Source organism: Cataglyphis hispanica, chromosome 2 (assembly GCF_021464435.1).
Source record: "Cataglyphis hispanica isolate Lineage 1 chromosome 2, ULB_Chis1_1.0, whole genome shotgun sequence".
Classification (NCBI taxonomy): Eukaryota; Metazoa; Arthropoda; class Insecta; order Hymenoptera; family Formicidae; genus Cataglyphis; species Cataglyphis hispanica.
Genome location: NC_065955.1, coordinates 10,486,608 through 10,505,354, shown reverse-complemented (window position 1 = coordinate 10,505,354; position 18,747 = coordinate 10,486,608). Strand labels below are relative to the sequence as shown.

The following is an 18,747-nucleotide window of genomic DNA, read 5'->3' as shown; positions in this document are numbered from 1 at the left end:
ATATTTCAAAGTTTCATTTATTTCTTATTAATATAATTTAACGAAGAACTGTCTTCGCATATCCGGGTTCGTGCAAAATATTGAGATAAAAATATTGTTGCAATTTTTATCTGTAGCGACGGTGGCATAAAAATTTCGCGCGCAAAAACGGATTAGAGACATGCGTGCATTTTTGCGGATGAATCCATTTTTCCACCGTGAAAAGATTTCTGTTCTTGTTCGTTAAAGATCAGTGACAAATCATTGTAAGCGAACGCATCGATACGCGATAAACGCATTTTAGTACTCGATTCGGTATTAAACTACTGTGACGAGTAATAAAAAAGCGTCGTTAAAATGTGAACGTTACGTATAAAGAAGGGACATTGTGATTTGAGTATCGTGTAATTGCACGAACAGAAACCAGAGTCTAGTTAAGCTCGTTGACGAAAGACGATCAAATCTCGAAGCGCGTACGAGTCGGTTGCATTGTCAGCGAGTTTTTCAGGAAGCCCCAACATCTTCCAAGATAATTCTTTTACGGGGAGAGATCTTCCGAGAAATGATCTTCCAAACGAATATAAATCTACAATTGTAGATAAATTAATATAATAAAAAAGTGTGAAAATTTATTCCTTTTCTTTAAAAAATAATAAGAATAAAAATAAAAATATTAAAATTGTTTATTTAAAATTTCTTTCTACAGATAATCTAAAAATACATAAAAATTAATAAAAAGAACTTTTAAAGTATATTTTGAATAAAAAAAAAAAAATATAATCAATTAATAATTTCCGTCGCCATGATTACCGGTGGGGTCAATTTCAGCATTCTCAGGTTTTCTCCGCAGTATCGCAGGATACCCTTTGAATTCGCCAATTAAACATTTGTTTATGCTCGCTAATTACGTCGTAATTGACGCGCAAAATCGAGCCGGAAACTAATCGCGCGCGAATTCGACAGGCCGTCCGGACACGCCGCACAACTGTTCCTTGTTGAACCAGACGACCGACTCAATTTACGTGGAGTGCATCGAGGGCTTCGACGGCGGGTTGCCGCAAAAGTTTACCATGCAGGTGAACCGTGAGGCCGGATCTAGCAAGGGCGGCCCAGCGACTGTTTACAATCATACCAGCAAAATGCCCACCTTCTCCGTTGGCAATCTGGATCCTGGCAGCACCTACGAGGTCTCCGTTTATTCCACTAACGCCAAGGGTCGCAGCGAGACCGTGCGCTTTCGCGCTACTACCCTCAATCTGCCCGAGAGACGAACAGGTGAGTCCATCGCGACCGTCCAAACAACCGTGCCGAGAATCATGATCGAGCCGCGATTAAAAGTCGTTCACGATGTAATCTTATCAGACGATTCATAAGTAAGTTTCGAGCGATGCGATCGTTCCGATGTGCGATATAATCAGGTAGAGATTGGAGGAAATTTCAAGGAGAAGCTTCGCCTTTCGAGTGGAATTCTGATTTAGCGATGACAATAATAAAACTAATGATAATAAACGTTAACATCATAATATCATAATATCATTAATAATCAGTATTAATATGGCCATTATATAAAAAATTCAGAGAATACTTTTAAACTGATTCAAATGTGTCTCCCAAATATTTATCAAGTTATTTTCTACACATGCATTGGCTTTGAATCTTCGAAATTTAGCTTCATACAAACTTTATATTCAATATCGTCTCAAAAGCCACAAAGTGGCTTTGCCTATAAGTAGTGCTCATATTTCATAACCACATTATTCTTTCAATATCTCATAGACTCTGTAAAGTGTAAATTATCGAGTGGCTTTTGGTTCCGATCATGCCAATGACACCGTAACAATATCGCTCGTATACTTTGCTACCGTGACGGTAAAACGACACAGCGCGTCGTAAATGCATCGGGAATATAAACCGGAAAGTGGAACATATAAAGGAAGCATCGTACAGAGACGGATATTGCTTATGAATCGATCTAAATATTTTGAGCACTGCTCTCGCTACGCTGCACGGCCTTGTTGCATCGTAGAATTCGTGTGAATATCGTTGACCTCTCTCTCTTTCTTTCTCTCTCTCTCTCTCTCTCTCTCGCTCTCTCTCTCACTCTCTCTCGTGCAATAACATCGTAACTCGATTCCAGCGGCTTTTTGAGTGGCCGCGTGAAAGTTCCGCGAGTATATTGTGCCCATAATACACATGCATTTGTGCTGATTCTCGCGAAATCATCTAGGCAGTTTGCATCGCATATTTCCTTAAACATTTCTCTTGTAAATTTTATTCATAGGACAATTCATTAAATACGAGATCCATTTTAAAACGAATAAATGCAACTTTTAGTTAAATATAATAATAGTGGAAATATATTTCGAGGAGACCTTTAGATATATGAAATATAATTGAGTAATAATTAAATTATAAAGTAATAATTAACATCTTTCTCTTTCATGTAATTTGTTAAATTTCCTTAGTTAGGAGAAGAGGATCAAATACTATTTGCTTAAGATATTTGCCATGATAATGGAGAATTAATTGCAATTAGATTAAAGATGTGAGAGAGACATCGTAATAAATTTTAATAAAAGAGCTTGAAAGTATTTCTCGTCCAAAACAAACAAATGAAATCGACTAAACTTTCGTAAATTACCTAAAAAGATATCTCATCAATAGCATTTTCATCTAAACATTTCGCGTCTAAAATTTTCCATAACTATTCTGTATAAGGGCAGGAAAATATTTAAATAATATACGCGAAATGTTTATCGTATGAAAGTTTTCTTGTAAAACATATGTGCACGTTTGAAGAGAACACATTTCTTTTTTTTTACGAGTTACGATGATATTGGATCCGTTCATCTGTTCGAAAATCCGCGGTTATTTCAGCAAATGGCGGTATCGTCTCTTTACTTCGATCAAAGCATTCGTATGCCATGTGATGTAAAACTGTAATCGTGTTAGAGTTTCGTGTAGAGGATTGCATCGAAATTGTGTAGCAGACTTTTATAAGATGTGGATTAGAGATGCATAACATCGACACACGGCACATACGGCGCATGAGATCGCTCGTCATCAATGACCGTTTCGTACTTTCTTCAGGCATTCCATCACAATGTTGATGACGAGAAATATGCGACTCGAAATATATACGCAAGATAATTGATAATGAGATGCACGCATCAACACTACATGCATACTGTCTCGAGAAAGTAGACGCACTTCTTTTACGGTGATTTCTACTCGAAATTTTGCAATTTTATAAATCTCTTGCTTATCCGAATTCGCTGATAAAATTATTCGTATACAATTTTTATTTCACAGAAATCTGTTATAAATTTAAATGAAGAGATAAACAACTTTTTCAAAACATATTTGCCAATAATATTTTTTTAATTCGACTTCAATCATTATTCTACAATTTTTATTGTTAATTAATTGTTTGATTCAAATAATTTAAACGCAAATTATATATCTCAGCACGTAAGATGAAGTGCATTTTAGGTCAAAATAGCCTTGTACTTTTAAACTCGTTCGCGTGGCGGGAGGTCTATTCTTGGTAGTAGCTTCACGCTGCAACCCCATTAAACAAATTTCACGGCCTAATTTAAGCGACGGCGCGACCCTGCCGCATTCTTCTAACTAATTGCTCACGATTAACCCGCCGGCTGGCACGTAGACGGACGTTAAACGGCGTTACGCGCATTAATAATGCGCGGCTAATAGGCGGCGCGCGGTGGCTGCGAAACCCGGTCGGCGTCGTCGTTTATCCGCTCTACTGCGGCCCGCCGCACAGTGGATCGTGACAGGGAGGTAAACCAGATTAAAAGTAAAAGGCTTTCCGTATTTTGCGTCAGCTGACCCTCCTTTGTTACAAATCGCCGTTCCTTACGGTACGCTCGCGCGATTTATATCCGACCCTATCGCTATCGTCCGAAAAAAAAAAAAAAAACAAGACTTAGAAATACGCGCGAAGAAGGAAAATCCAATTGTCTGACTATTACGAGGTGTTCCTTAAATGGTTCGTCGAATTATTGCGTAATTTTTTGTTTCGATGAAATAATAATATTGCACGGATGTAGGATTTTTTTTCCTCATGAAAAGGGGACTAAAAATCTTATACCGTAATAGTCACTTGTGTATCTTTGTATATCTCTTTTTTTAAATTTTATAGAATTCGTCAAATTTTTTTAGCAGTTTTAACATTCGGAAAAGATACACTTTGCCCGATATAAAGAGCTATAGACTGTGTTAAAGGACTGCACGAATGTCGTTGAATGGCAGCTCTCGAGACGATAAAAATGACAAAAATGTGCGCACGGATCGGTTCTTCCCGCTCGATGAGTGGCAGGTATCGATTGCGTTTTGACGTTTTGCGTTAAAATACATCGGTGCGCGCAGCGTGACGAACGATTGGCACATTTCATGGGAAAATCCATCGGCGTGATCAAGCTCTCTCGAAAGAGACCGCGCGTCATCGCGGAGCTCGTGGAAACGCGAGTACGCATTACGGTGGAATAATATTACGATTGATTAAGCTTCGTTTGGATGCGCGTATCTTGATGATCCCTCTACGGACTCCAATAAATTACGAGTGAAGCGCTGAGAACCTTCGCGATCAATCAATTAATCTTTTTACAAATAAATCCAATTCGAGACAATCCCCAACCAGTCATAGAATTTAAGAAAAATTAATATGTCGTGGATATAAATGTTTCACTTCCAATTGATTAAAAAATTTCCTTTTAATTCAGTTGTAATGTTTATTGGCTATTTCTGGTAATTATAATAGACGATATTGTTTATTCTAAAAAAAATTACGCCTTATCTGTTTTCAAATACTATGACAATTGGAGCTTATAAAATTTTAGAAACTCGCAGAAAAGGACTAAATTTTTTATAATAAAATGCAAATTTTTATTTAATTCCTTGATTTCAGATTAATAAACCGGAGCATTTTTGTTTTATGCCATTGACAAAAGATTTTGTCAATATTTCTTCAAACGTGACAACTCGCCATAGTTTAGTACTTGAAATAAATCTACTAAATATCATTATATTAGCCTCAATTTAACCAGCATATCATCATACATTAGATAGAGACATCGATTACTAAATAAATATTCCTGCCATACGTATAAATAAAATGAATCCCGCGAAATCACTCTCGGCATCCCGAAACCACCCCACGCACTTGAAGGTCAGATAGACGAAGGCTGAGGCTGGTGTGTTGTGCCACTTCCGGTAGCAGGTGAAAGACTGGCGCAACCCCCCTCGCCGGAGAATTGCACGATCCGGGAGGAGAGCCGGACAACGGTGCGAGTGAGCTGCGCCGAGAGCGAGAACTTCGACGCGAACACGGCCACCTACGTGCTGCAAGTCTTCGACGCCAACACCAGGCGTCTGCTGGGATCGGCGACTAGCCTGACGCCGAGTATGCTCGAGGTGACGGATCTGCCCGCCGACAGGAGTCATTCCGGCCTCGTGCTGTCCCTCAGGATCATGACGGCGCACGCCATGAGCGACGCCACGCTCCTCCACAGTCTGCACTTTGTACCGGAGGGTAATACCCAGGAGCACCAGCGTTACCCAGGTAGGGCCCAGATACACAATGGATCTCGCTCCCTGCCCCCCGCCCCCCCCCCTCCCCTCGCTCTGTATATTGTGCGTTCCGACGCGATGATGCTTTTCAAGATGCGAGCGATTAAGTCCCCATTAAGCAATTAAATCCAAGCAATAGCAACGTCGTCGTCGTTATGAGCAAACCACAAAGATCGATATTCTTATCATTAATATATTTCAAATTGTCTCGGTTGGATGAGAAATATTCTTGGAGAAGAATATTTTCGCGCGCGATCGCGAGAATCTGGAACGGATAATGATTCGTGCTCGCGATGACCGGTGTGCGTTTTCATCCGTGTTTCGGATATCTATTGTTTGAATTTATATATTACTCGATGGTATCGTCGTTTTCAAAATTTCTTTTTTATAACGAAAAAAGAATATATAAATAAAATAAAAATCCGACGCATAATAAATATATATATATATATATATATATATATATATATATATATGTATGTATATATATCAATACAGATATTATAGAATTTTCTATTAGAAACAGATAATCTAGAATTTTCATATTTTGTCCAAGTAATTTACTTGTTTTATTCTTTGCTTGTTTTGTTTTGTTTTACTCTTTGATTGATTCTTGTAATTGCTATTTGTATATTAATCGTATTATCGCTTATTTTACTTTTTATTTTTTATTTTTATTTTTTTTTTATTTCGTTTATCTTAAACTGGCAAGCTAGCACTATTTGCTAAAATTTTACGTAAGATAATTATTGATCTTTATTAAGCTCGTCGTAGCATTAGAAGAAATTCTGAATCTTATTTTCGAAGATTCACAAAACCACTTTTAAACGGATCTTAATATCTTTATTTGTAAATAGATTATAAATTTTATCTTTATTAGTCAAAACGTTAATCAATACTATATTTTTGTACATCAATATTTTGAATTAATGGAAGAATGGATGTGACGAACGTTTTATGACGGAAAAACGTATCATCCGAAATTGTGCTACGCGTAGTTGAAACAAGCTAACATTCCGCATGGCGCGACTCGTTCGCGATGAAAATGTTCAATCACTGGAAATCACCCGACGTGTCAACATTCCGGGAAATTCATCACGAAGTATCTCGAAATTTGCATATTTACTTTGTGCACACGTACTATAATTTTTTTTTTTTTTACCCACAATCATCGAGAGGAATTTGAACCGTCGAATTAAAGGCAATCACTTGGGAATCCCGCGATTGACTTGTAGAAAAATTGTTACACTATTCGTACGACACGGTCAGATCTGCATGCGCCAAATTCGCGTTGTCGTGAAAAGAGCGCAATTCTCTATTATGCTTTACGGTCATTGTTCTGGCAAAATTTTGTCTGTTCCTTGATTAAACTAATAAATATGTATTCCTCTAAATTAGTTGCTATTGTATTTTGTTTTTCTGTACTCCAGCTTTTGCTTGCAAATTTTTCCCGCACGTGTATATGAAAGCGTATTTTCATTAATTTTCTCTTATCATGTACCGTTTAAAGTACAGAAATGTAGATATACAGATCGAAATGCATTGCTCTAATGGTTTTGCATGCTAATTAATTATAATCTCTTTCTTTAACATAAGATTTTAGCAAGCTGAAAAAAGGTATCTGGTTTTTTTTATGTCTCTCTCTTTCTCTCTCTCTCTCTCTCTCTCATCATTATGATATTATATTTAATTTAAAAAAATAGTTTAAAAAAGCGTGATTTGTCATTCATACTTAAACGCAATAGATAATTTGCTTTGATTGCAATACTTTTCGCTGTAAAAATTATTTATATATCAAATTTTAATAAAGCAACATAAAGTACAATTTTGTTTAATAAATACATTTTGAAATTTTGAAATTATTTTCTCCATTTTTTACTTGTGTATTAATCGCATTTAACACGAAACATAATGAAAGATGCTAAATGTACAACGGAACAAAAATATAATATCAATCAGTTATTTCGAATTAATTATATACTAATTAATTATTTTCTGATTTTACATAATTATTATTTTTCGTAACTATTATATAATAATCCCTCTTTTTCTCTTTTGAAAAAATGTTATACTATATTTTCATGTGTGTGTGTGTGTGTGTCTATTTCATATCATATCCGTAATAAAAGTATTAAAAAAGGAATTTGTATTAACTTTATCAGAAAGATATAAACTTTGTGTAACATTAAATTAATAAAATTTGTATCTTCAAATGCAATAAGATAGAATAAGTTCATGTCGTTAAACTCTTAATATTTTCAACAAATTTTATCATACGAAGCATTGTTATAAATTCAAAAAGCGCTTCTTCTGTCGAATATCATTATCATAAATACATCCAATAATCTCTCGTCTTCTTTCGTGTTTGTTTAGTTTTCGCGACGATACTCACAGCAGATCGTTTACATAAACAGTTTGTCTCCGTTACGCTAACAAATAGTGTATTTTGTATAAACACGTCCGATAAACACGATGTACTCGCGCTCTTAAATGCGATTATGCTATTGTATTACACTTTCCTCGCTTATATATATATATATATATATAGTTATATTATAAACGACACTATGAAGATAATACGGCGCAGATATGCTAATCGAAGGTCTCGCCGTATTCTTGGGCGGAAGTCGGGCTTACCTGGTCGCATCCTGCGAACAGTTAGCACGTACACGGAAGAGCGAAGTCGGGGTGAAGTTGTTTCCAAGGCGCACCGCTAAGGTGACTGCTCGCTCGCGCATGTACACCCTGTCGAGGGGCATTCATCCGAAATTGCTTTGCGGCCGAGCCCGATCTTCCCGAGTTTGTCGAGAGATGCAGTGATGTACATAAACATCCTTGAAGCGCGTCGTGAGACACGTCGCTGAGATCCTTAGACGGTTATGTCGTGAACAGAAGAGTTAAATTTGTAGTCAAATCACTTGCTACTGTAACATCTGATCATTGATACATTTAATTCACGAATATTTTAGTTTGATGATGCATTTTTGACAGAATACGAAAAATTTCACTCTATTTAAACCATCTGTTGTTTAATGAAAAGAAAACTTTTTTAACATTTTCGTAGTGTTTTAAATATAAAAAGTACATTTATATCAAATATATGTATATCTTTCATCATATAATCTATGATTTTAACAGCACAGTTTAATTATAATATCACTTTAAGTTAGTATAATATTATTAACATTTTATTTACTTGCACGATGATATAACTTCTACTATGATCGCTATTAGATTGACGTAACAAGTTGCTACGGTTAAATAATCTCAAGTTTCCTGAATAAGGCAGATTCCGTGAGGCAACATTACCGGGTAACACGAGGAAGTTGCAGGAACACCATTTTCAATTAATCTTTCGTAAATTAATGGATAAGGTCACACCGAAAGCAGCTTAAGTTCGAAGACAATAAAGCTGCACGCACAAGTGACGCGTGCAACGGAACACGAAACATTATTGCGCGAGGAGCTCGAGTCATGCACCAAAGATTTGTTCACATCTATCTATTATATCATGGCGTTCGGTAAGACAGTCTGGGATACAATCCGGAAGATCTATGTAATTTAAATTAATCTAAACTTCAGAAACGAGATCATATTAATATCACCTTATTTTTTATTATATGAATATAGTAGATTAAATCTCTTATTCATTTTTACATTTGTTTCTTATTTATATTTTAATTTCCTCTAAATTTACATAAAACGCAAGAAAAATCTATAATTTAAGAGAGTAATGCATAACAATAAATTAAAAAAAAAACACCAATTAATAAAATATTGAACAAATATTTTGATCGCTTGTGAAAATGTACAATTTTTTCTTTTATTATTACGGAATGATATTATAAATTTGAATAAAAAAATTGATATAAGTCTTTCGCGAAAGATAATATTAATCAAGCTATCTCTATTGTATTTTTTAATATTATTTAAATGTCTTTTCTCATATTATTCTAATATAAATGGACTCGTAAAAAGCTATGAATATATCCGTATTCTTTACCTACCTACTATATGCTCTTCGAAATTGCATTCAAATAGAAAAATATACTTGAAATTCGCGCAGTCTGACAAAATACATTTTTCATATAGAGGCGTAAATTTAAATCATCATTAGCTTAGTTTGATAGTCGTGAATGTTGACCCTGCTTTAATATCATCTTAGGAGGATAGAACATTGAGGAGAGAAAGAGAGAGAGAGGGAGAGGAAGCTCCGGAACAGGAACGAGCCAGCGGAGAGGCATTCATTTAACGGAGTTCGCGGATATAAGTGGGTTTTGATTAGCCTCGAACTTGAGTACTGCAGCAGTTCGGAAGTGGAGTGCATTTGAATCTCAAATTCATTGCTAATGCGGTTGTATGATCTGCAAACACTCGTCGCCTGCGTATTTGTGACGGGGAGACGGGGTCGGAATTATTTTTCGATGACAAAGAACACCCCGAGAAGACTTGTCTCTTACAGAAATGGTGTGCACGCGAATTTAACATCCGCTGAAAAGGCTGCAAAGCTATGAATTCATCTATCCATGTTAAATATCTACTTATATTAATCGAACTAGGAAAGAATTTTATTTGAGATCAATTTTTTAATCATGTTACATTTCAAACAATAATAACTCTGCATATCGGAAAACGATAAGATTTGGTACATGAACGAAGTGCAGCGTTATAAATTTATATAATTTATGGAGCGCGAGAGAGAATAAATTTTTTTATTTTTATACGAAAATGAATGATGATTATTCGGATTTTTCGCAATATAGAGTTGTGTGGATTTTTCAGGTGCGGTGAAAAAGCAGTAGCGCACACGATAGTTCGATCGTCTCTAAAATACGAGGAGCACGTGATAAATTTTCATTGCATTCCGTCAATCGGCCAGATCGTGATAAACCTCAGGAATGCCACTGCGTAGAACATTCAAACGATGCTGCCTTTACGATCGCGTCGCAGTTAAGAGAAACGTTATACGTGCACATTTTTTATAACCAATTTTTACAGGCCATATGCCACACACGCGGTATATCCGGCATACGCGAGTACTTTCTATCGTATCAGAAACGTATAGGATATTTCTAAGATATACTGCGGTATATAGCGTTCTCGCACTTCCGAGTTAAATTTATGTACATTGCAAGCTACACTCTCCGCAGACTTTAATTGCGCGCGAATGAAGATCTCTGTACAGAATAAAATTCGTAAAATCCTCGCGAGCGAAATGCGGATTCTGTCTTGTTATTTTTTTTTTCTTTTTTTTTTTTTAATCAAAAAAAATTGTGTGCCTTCCTCGAATCCTCGAGCAATTCTCCTCTTATTTAGTCGAGCATCGTGTTTCTTACGTAGAGCACGTGCATTAGTTCACGCGATCGTCGTAATTTGTCATAATTTGCATTTATAAATTTACGTGACACTCTCGTTCATGAATATTCTCGACACGCGAGGCGTATATTTTTTTTTTTTTTTTTTCCCTTTTTTCATATCGCAACATGTTTCTTCCCGCAAGTATAATAAAAAATGATTCATCGCATTAATATTAATCAAACAGTAAGTAATAATTGCGGGAAGATTAAGTAAGACTAATTTTGAATTTTCTCCGTACAAAAAACTCTCAGATTCTCCCCGCGAACCTGATTTCACGTAATGCGATTTTCCTCATTTAGTCAATTGTTTAGTCAAAGTATGAACTGAAATAAAAAAAACTCAGAGATTCTTCAAGGATTTTACAGATACGATGAGATAAGAGAGAGACGCGTTCCAAAAATCGAAAATGTTTTATCCATAATCGAATCGACATTCACAAAGAACATTCGCGACGTAGTTAAGCGATTTCCTTTGTCGCGTTTCATGCATTTTCCATCAGGCCTTTGTTAACACGTTCTTTTAACAGTACGCGAAATAAAAAAAAAAAAATCTCGTTTTCGATGTCGGATAAAGACTTGAAACGATAAACATCTTTTTTTTAATTTAAATAACCGATGAATTACTTGCACAAAAATATAAAGAATCTTCAATCTTTTATTTATATTTCAGCAGAATTTTACAAGAATAAAAAAAACTATAGATCTAATATATTCTCCGACTATTATAACATTTTCTGATCGTTTCTTGATCGAACGATTGGTATATTTCTTAATGTCTTTATTGTAAAGTTCAAAGAAATATTATTGCAACTATTTGTATTTCTTTTCGAAGCGATATATATATATAAATTCGATCATTCTCCGTTATTGTCCTTCCTCTTTTTTTTTCGTGAAACAATTGAACACAATTTGCAGCCCTCACACCAGTTATGCTGTCGCTGTCGGGTCCACTATTGGGCGCCGTGGTGGGAGCCACAGCGGGGTTGCTCTTGGTGATCTTCGTGATCGTGCTAGCTGTCAGGCTGCGCTATCGACCCCGATCTCAGGAGGACTCTCATGACGACGGCGGGATGGCAAATCTGGCGGCGTCGGGAACCGGCACCTCGTCCCCCCATGACAAATCATCGACCTTGCCCCTCAGCACCGATAGCATCGAGAGCTTCGAGAAGAATCCCGATATAATACCACACGCGAATGGTAGGCAAGAATACCTGTCACTCTCCACTTTGCAGCATGCTCCTTGATCGGAATCAGAGTTTATCCCGGGAATCGCACGATGAACGTATATACGCGCCTCTCTCCGTATAAGACGAATCGCTCCCGTTATCGACGTTATTAATCGCCAAAATTCTCTTTCAAATATCAGCTCGATATTGATTAACTCTCGTTTATTATTTAACAAGAGGGAAATGCCAACGAGCTACAATATGCGATGATTATAAAACTTTTAGAATAGATTCTTTATTTAAATCTAACAGATATATAAAAGTTTTATATTTATAATTAGATTCATATTCCTATAATTACAAGTAAATTATTGAACTCAAATATCGCGAAGAGATAAATTTGTTTAAATTCTTCAATTATTCAATCATAATTGAAAATCGATTTTACGAAATTCAATCATGAATTTTCCAAAATTTACTTACATATGCATTCGCATATTTTAATATGCAACAAGTCGATCTGATTAATAGAGTACTCGTGTAATATAATAAAATTAAGGGTCAAGTTTTTTATTTTTCAACAATATATATGTATCAAGAGATAATTAATAAATTATGTTTCCTAAAAGTTTTTAATTTTATATATGTTAATACGCAAGAACATTTCTTATTGTTAGATCAAGAAATGACTTAGAACAAGAAATTTGCAATTTCAATTCATATCAGTTGTAATCTCTGCATTTTGTCCAATTGTAGAAAATTCATACGCGGAACTGTGCAAAGGGACGTCACCACGATATGTATTACAACAACCACGTCCGGATACGAATACCTTCGCGACAAACAATGTAAGTTTACAAAGAGATCAGTAATTTTTGTCATCATATATCTATAAGCTAATCATCATTTAATATTATATAATTAATATTTAAATAATTACTAATTATACAATTAATTTATAATTATACTTAAGAGAAAACATCTTTGCTTGCTTTGAAAAAAAGTACAAGAAAAGAGTTCATTAAAAAATCTAACTCGTGTAAATCTACATTTAATCGAGATCCAAAGAAATCTGTATTTAGATATATCGAACAAATATATAAATTTCTCACAGCAGGGGTCCGAGTTAACGTATGCCGAATTAACGCTAAGAGGAAATCGGCGAATACCTCCGAATTGTTACCAGTCCGTGCAAATCTCCGGCATCCAACGGCCCCAGCTGCTGCCCATGTCGACTTTGACGCGAAGACAGCCGATCCAAGAGCCAACGATTTACGCGCAAGTCGCCAGTCATTCTAAACCGATTTACGTGCCACCGCCACACCCATACATGAATCGTCCTAGCGACGAAACTACGGCGGAAACGCCATTAATCGGACACGACAATAAGGTAATAGGCGTACGAAGCATTTTGTTAAAATGTTCACAAGCCTTGTGATGGGTTTATTCTACATTCGAAATTTATATACAGGATAATTAAAAAATCAGTATAAACATTCTTTAAAATTCTTGCACTGATTTTTTAATCTTTGATTTTTAATCTTTCTGTATAAGATCTTCAACAATAATGGATAACAACTTGAAAAAAGGTCCTCTGTTTAAATTCTCTCTCCAAGTAATTTAGACTCAAATTATAATTCTCTCTCTCTCTCTCTCTCTCTCTCTCTCTCTCTCTAAATGATTTAAACTCGGCTTGTAATTAAATGCATGTGATTGATAATAATTGAAATTGCAATAGTTGTTAACAGTAGAAATGCCGAAATTGTAGATAGACAATTTCGGCTTTATATTTAACTAACCTTTTGTGATAATATTTTATCATGTAGATAAGCGGGGAGGAACTGTGCAAAGACATATTATACTTGTACAGAAAATACTGTACAAATCAAAAAATGCAGTACTATATTGAGCATATAGCTGATAATATGATTATAATGTAATCATAACGTAATCATAATCATAATCATAATCACAATGTATTATAATAATGTTAATATAATCATTGATAATACAATTAGTTTTGTACACAAGAAATTCCGATGGATTCATAAAATTAGAATTGAGAAAAGACACAATGTTATTGCAATAACATTATTCGCTAAACAAGGAGATAAGCAAGATTTAATTGCGATTCCATATCTTTTCTAGATCACTACGATCAGTCATTCGAGCAACTCGATCTGGCGCACCGACACACCACCCTGCTCGAACGTACCAACGACATGATTCCAGTAAGCTACATCGTAATTCACAATTCCATTTCACTCCTAAACGTTTCTCAATGTATTCCCCTCAAAAAGAAAAAAATAAATAAATAAAAAATGTACACATGAATATATACACACATCGATCTATGTACGTGCTAAGTGAGGAGTAATTTCGAAGAAGGCGCCGCGATTTTCCCTTCCCCCCCCTCACCCCTGATAGAAATTGTTAGATCTTTACTACGAGTGTTATATAAATAGAGGATTCGTTCGACAATGAAAGTAATTAATAAAATCGCGCGGAGTATATATATTATACGTATAGATTATATGCGCTTTCCGAATGATTTGTGATAGTTGATTGGTTGGAGTCGGGAAGGATTGAACTGTTTTTCAGCCGTCCGTAAAATTCGAAGTTGAGCGAATGCACTTTTTTTAAACGAAGCGTCGTATGATACAGAATTCGGTTGTTAAAAAAATGTTATCGAAAAATTCGCAACAATTACGTATAAAAAGATGCGTGTTGTTTTAAAAATTATGAGTTTCTCTGCATTTAACTTATATATATATCTACGACGCTCTTCTTTTTGAATCAAGATATAATAATGTGTCAAGATATAATCAATATTCAAAAAGATAAATAACGTTTCAAGAGAGAGTTTTTATTACTATCTATCTTATTTTACTACTCTTGAATTGATTTAAATAAATTGATTTTAACTTGCAATTAGAAGTTAAAAATTGAAATAGCATTTTGCTCGCCTCTGCGTGTAAATCAAATGATGTCGGTGGATCGTGAACGCAACGATTTAGTGTGATTGGTAGGATAAAGTTAGTGGCGCAATTATTGTTCCGATCGTATAATCCAGCATTTTCTAAATTTTATTGAATATTTTCAAGCAGAGAGTAACTTTACTTTTAATGAAACATATAAAACATGAAATCATTAGAACTCTAGAGATTCCAATCATTATGATTAAAATAAATGAAATTAATTTCTTATTTTTGAAAACATTAAAACTTGTGATGTATAATTTCGAAGAATTATATTGCCTCGAAATCCTTAAATTGTGATATCTGAAGTAATTAATATGTTATCATTAAATAAAACGTATGTCGAAGACTCCGATATGTTATATTACGTATATTATAAAAACATATATGAATTAAAAGAGAAATGGAATTAATTCCGAGAAATTTTATTACTGTAGTGCATCGGACACTTGTCAGAGAATGTCTTTACAATAATTTCTTTCCATTTTATTATCCATTCATTTTTATTCTCACACAGAATATTGAAATACAATCAAGAGTTAAAGAAACGTGAATTCTCTTCGACTCATTTTAACCCTTCTATTTTTATTACTATATATGCTCAAGCGAGAAGCGATGTGCTAGTTTTAACATCGCGGTAACGGAAAGAATGCCTTCTTTTTCACTTTGGTTTTATAGTTACCCGTTACTTGTGTAGTACTACTTTAGCATAGGTCATTTTATTCGTCAGACGACTTACCAGAGTAGAGCGGAAATAGAAATCGAAGAAGAGGGGTGGATGAAGCAAGATAGCGCAATTCCGAGGATCATAACGATCATCGACGTAACGAATCCTTATGAGCTTCAGTCTCATTTGGATGAAAACCTGAGAAGCAAAATGAAAAGTTATAGTGATCATGTCTGCCATGATGATAATGTAAAGAATCCTCGCGCAAACTTTGTCACGCGCGATTCTGTGAAGACTGATTGTGAATGGAACAAAGATGCAGGATTTGTAATATGTGTGTAGGTGTCATATAACAGAGACGGGCTTGTTTCGAGTTGTGTTTGCTCGATTGATCGGAAATTAGTGCTGAAAATATGTATACAATTGAATTCTATTCAAGATTTCTTTGTACGTCGTATGTTAAAACTAATATTGAATTGAAATTTAGCAATTATTTTTAAAAGAATTCTTTTTTATCTTGCTTTATTGAGTGAGATATTTAAATGAGAAATATTTCATGAATACGAAAAGAGAAAAGCAGCTTCTTAAAAAAAAATTAGTATATAAATGTATCACTATATATTTAAGTTATTTAATAATTTAAATTTTTTTTAATGAATTTCTATATATACGCACAAGAACAATAAAAACATTCAGATGTTTCCATTTCAATGCTTCATTTATAGAAGAAAGTAAAAATATTGTGTTCTAAAAAAACGTTAAATTTTATCGTATAATCTGTTTTATTAATATTATCAATCAAGAGTTTATATAAAAATATAGCCTTTGTAGCTCATGTTAAACATATTTAACGGTAGCAATAAGTAACCTATCTATTCATTAGATCACTTTAAAACAATTCATATATGGTGAATTCAAGGAAATTGATTTATAATATAATATAATCGCGCGCCCGTCTCTGACGTATGAGTTTATAATGGGAGTGATGTAAGAGAAAAATTAAGAAAAAATAAAAAAAGGATTAATCCTTTATTTTCTTCTTTACTTAATTTAATAGTAAGACCGAAAATAATTTTACATCGCTCTCATTCTAGTTGACTCATAAAATCGCTGTGCGAGAGCAGCTGTTGTTCGAACGAATTCGATATTGTTGTTGTATAGTGTAACGATCACGATTCGTTTTATCGAGAACGAAACGTGGCTAAAACCGGTGTCGATTGTAATAAAGAACGGCGTTCGCGCGTTAACTATTTGTATTTTTTCTTGTATTGAGGACAACACTCTGCAATGTTTGCGAGTTTAGAATACGAATTTCACTAATTAATATGTACCTCCATAAGAAAAAGAGTGCCGCGCAATGTAACATAAAAAGAGAAATGTTTCAAAAATGTATAGAAAATATACTTTCAATTGTTTTACCCTTTCAACTTTTAAACATTTGTAAATGATACCTTTTGTGTTCTCACTGTCGTACAAATTCGAACAACAATACTAATTTATAAGCGATTTTTATACAATTGTTACATGAATTTTGTAATTATATGGGAAATACTCTGTTTGCATATAAACTTTAATCACTTGTCTTTTTGAATCACTTCTTCCGAAATAGTAAGTAATATAACGCACTATTGATTAACACAGATTCCGCTGTATTCCGCTCAATGTCTCAAACTATACGTGATGTAGATATTAGAGGAATCAGAGATTTCATATTTGGCAGAATGCGGCAAAAGAATGCACCATTAACTATATATTAATTTAATTAAATAACAATTATTGAAAGAATACAAGTATATATGCAGAAAATAGGAATATTTTTTTAAAACATTATATATTTTTTTATGATTTTTCTCTCTTGACGTATACATTTTAGCATTAAACGTAGCCATCTATTTTTAAATTATGCTACGAAAGTTATTTGTGTATGCATTAAATAAAACATATAACAAAAAACTTTTAAAATAAATATTAAAAAACTATCTGCATTTCGAATAAATGATAGAAATATTGAATATCAACGCGTTCTGACATATGCGAGCTTTCTGGTTCACTTGAAATGATGAGATTATTGTCCTTTCGATAAAATCAACGATCAAACATGTTCGAATGACTCGATGAGTCGGAGCTCTATTTCTAATCTAAATTTTACAATACTTTGTAAGTTAATAATATAGCGAGAAAAATTCATGATATGTGCATATGCGAATGAGGAATAATAAATAATAAAGAAATAAGTATAAAAAAGGGAATAAAAGACAGTGGCGGTAGTTGCGCGCCAAAATCAGAGATTCCGTATTTTGTCAGATAACTATAATTATTATATTGCCAGTGTAACATAAGACTTTGATATGTATTGTTAGTATGCGTCGTGGGTATTACAGAAGAATGAAGTTAAATATAAAACGTACATCATACACGCACACACATACAATATACAAGCATACGCATATGTACACGTGTGTTTGTGTAAAAGAAGGATAACTTAAGACATACTATATATAAGCATAATTTCAAAAATAACTTTTAATATAGATTTACTTGTGTAAAATATAAGGAGAACTAATTGTGCTCAATAAATTTCAATAAATAACGATTTTGCCTATGCCAATAATTATATCATTACTGCAGTTTTAATTTTTTTTTTTTTTTTTAAATACACGTTATAAATATGAATTTATTTCCGCGTCCGAGAAAACTATCTACGATTTTGAAGGAGCACATGCGCTGTATTTTTTTATTTCTGAGTAAAATATGGATCTATATATATATATATATATATATATATATATATTATAGATCCATATTTTACAAACATATAAAACGCTAACGCTTAGAATTCGAATTTATCGCGATTTTTCCATTACTTTAGCTCCACTTAGCGATTGCAACACCCATATAGGATTATTCCATCTTTATTGTTCACCAAAATACAATAAACATATTATTTGAAATATATCAAACCTGAGACTCTGTCTTCGAGCAGCTAATTATAATTCAAGCTACGAGCAATA

The 18,747-nt window shown here is 34.1% G+C and overlaps 1 protein-coding gene across 4 annotated transcripts in view; it reads left to right on the top strand.

The window, feature by feature from the left end:
• Window positions 1–18,326, top strand: part of LOC126859142 (nephrin-like) — a 219,946-nt gene extending 201,620 nt beyond the window's left edge. Inside the window, exons 12-17 of one of the 4 annotated variants that reach the window (XM_050610159.1) lie at window positions 943–1,254; window positions 5,216–5,560; window positions 11,853–12,122; window positions 12,848–12,939; window positions 13,206–13,481; window positions 14,240–18,326. In XM_050610159.1, coding sequence (XP_050466116.1) covers window positions 943–1,254; window positions 5,216–5,560; window positions 11,853–12,122; window positions 12,848–12,939; window positions 13,206–13,481; window positions 14,240–14,317 — 1,373 coding nt within the window. In that variant the 3' untranslated portion in view covers window positions 14,318–18,326. Of the gene's footprint in view, window positions 1–942; window positions 1,255–5,215; window positions 5,561–11,840; window positions 12,123–12,847; window positions 12,940–13,205; window positions 13,482–14,239 lie in introns of all 4 variants that reach the window. The other 3 variants (XM_050610158.1, XM_050610157.1, XM_050610160.1) reach the window with 3 other exon arrangements.
• The last annotated feature ends 421 nt before the right edge of the window (window positions 18,327–18,747 follow it).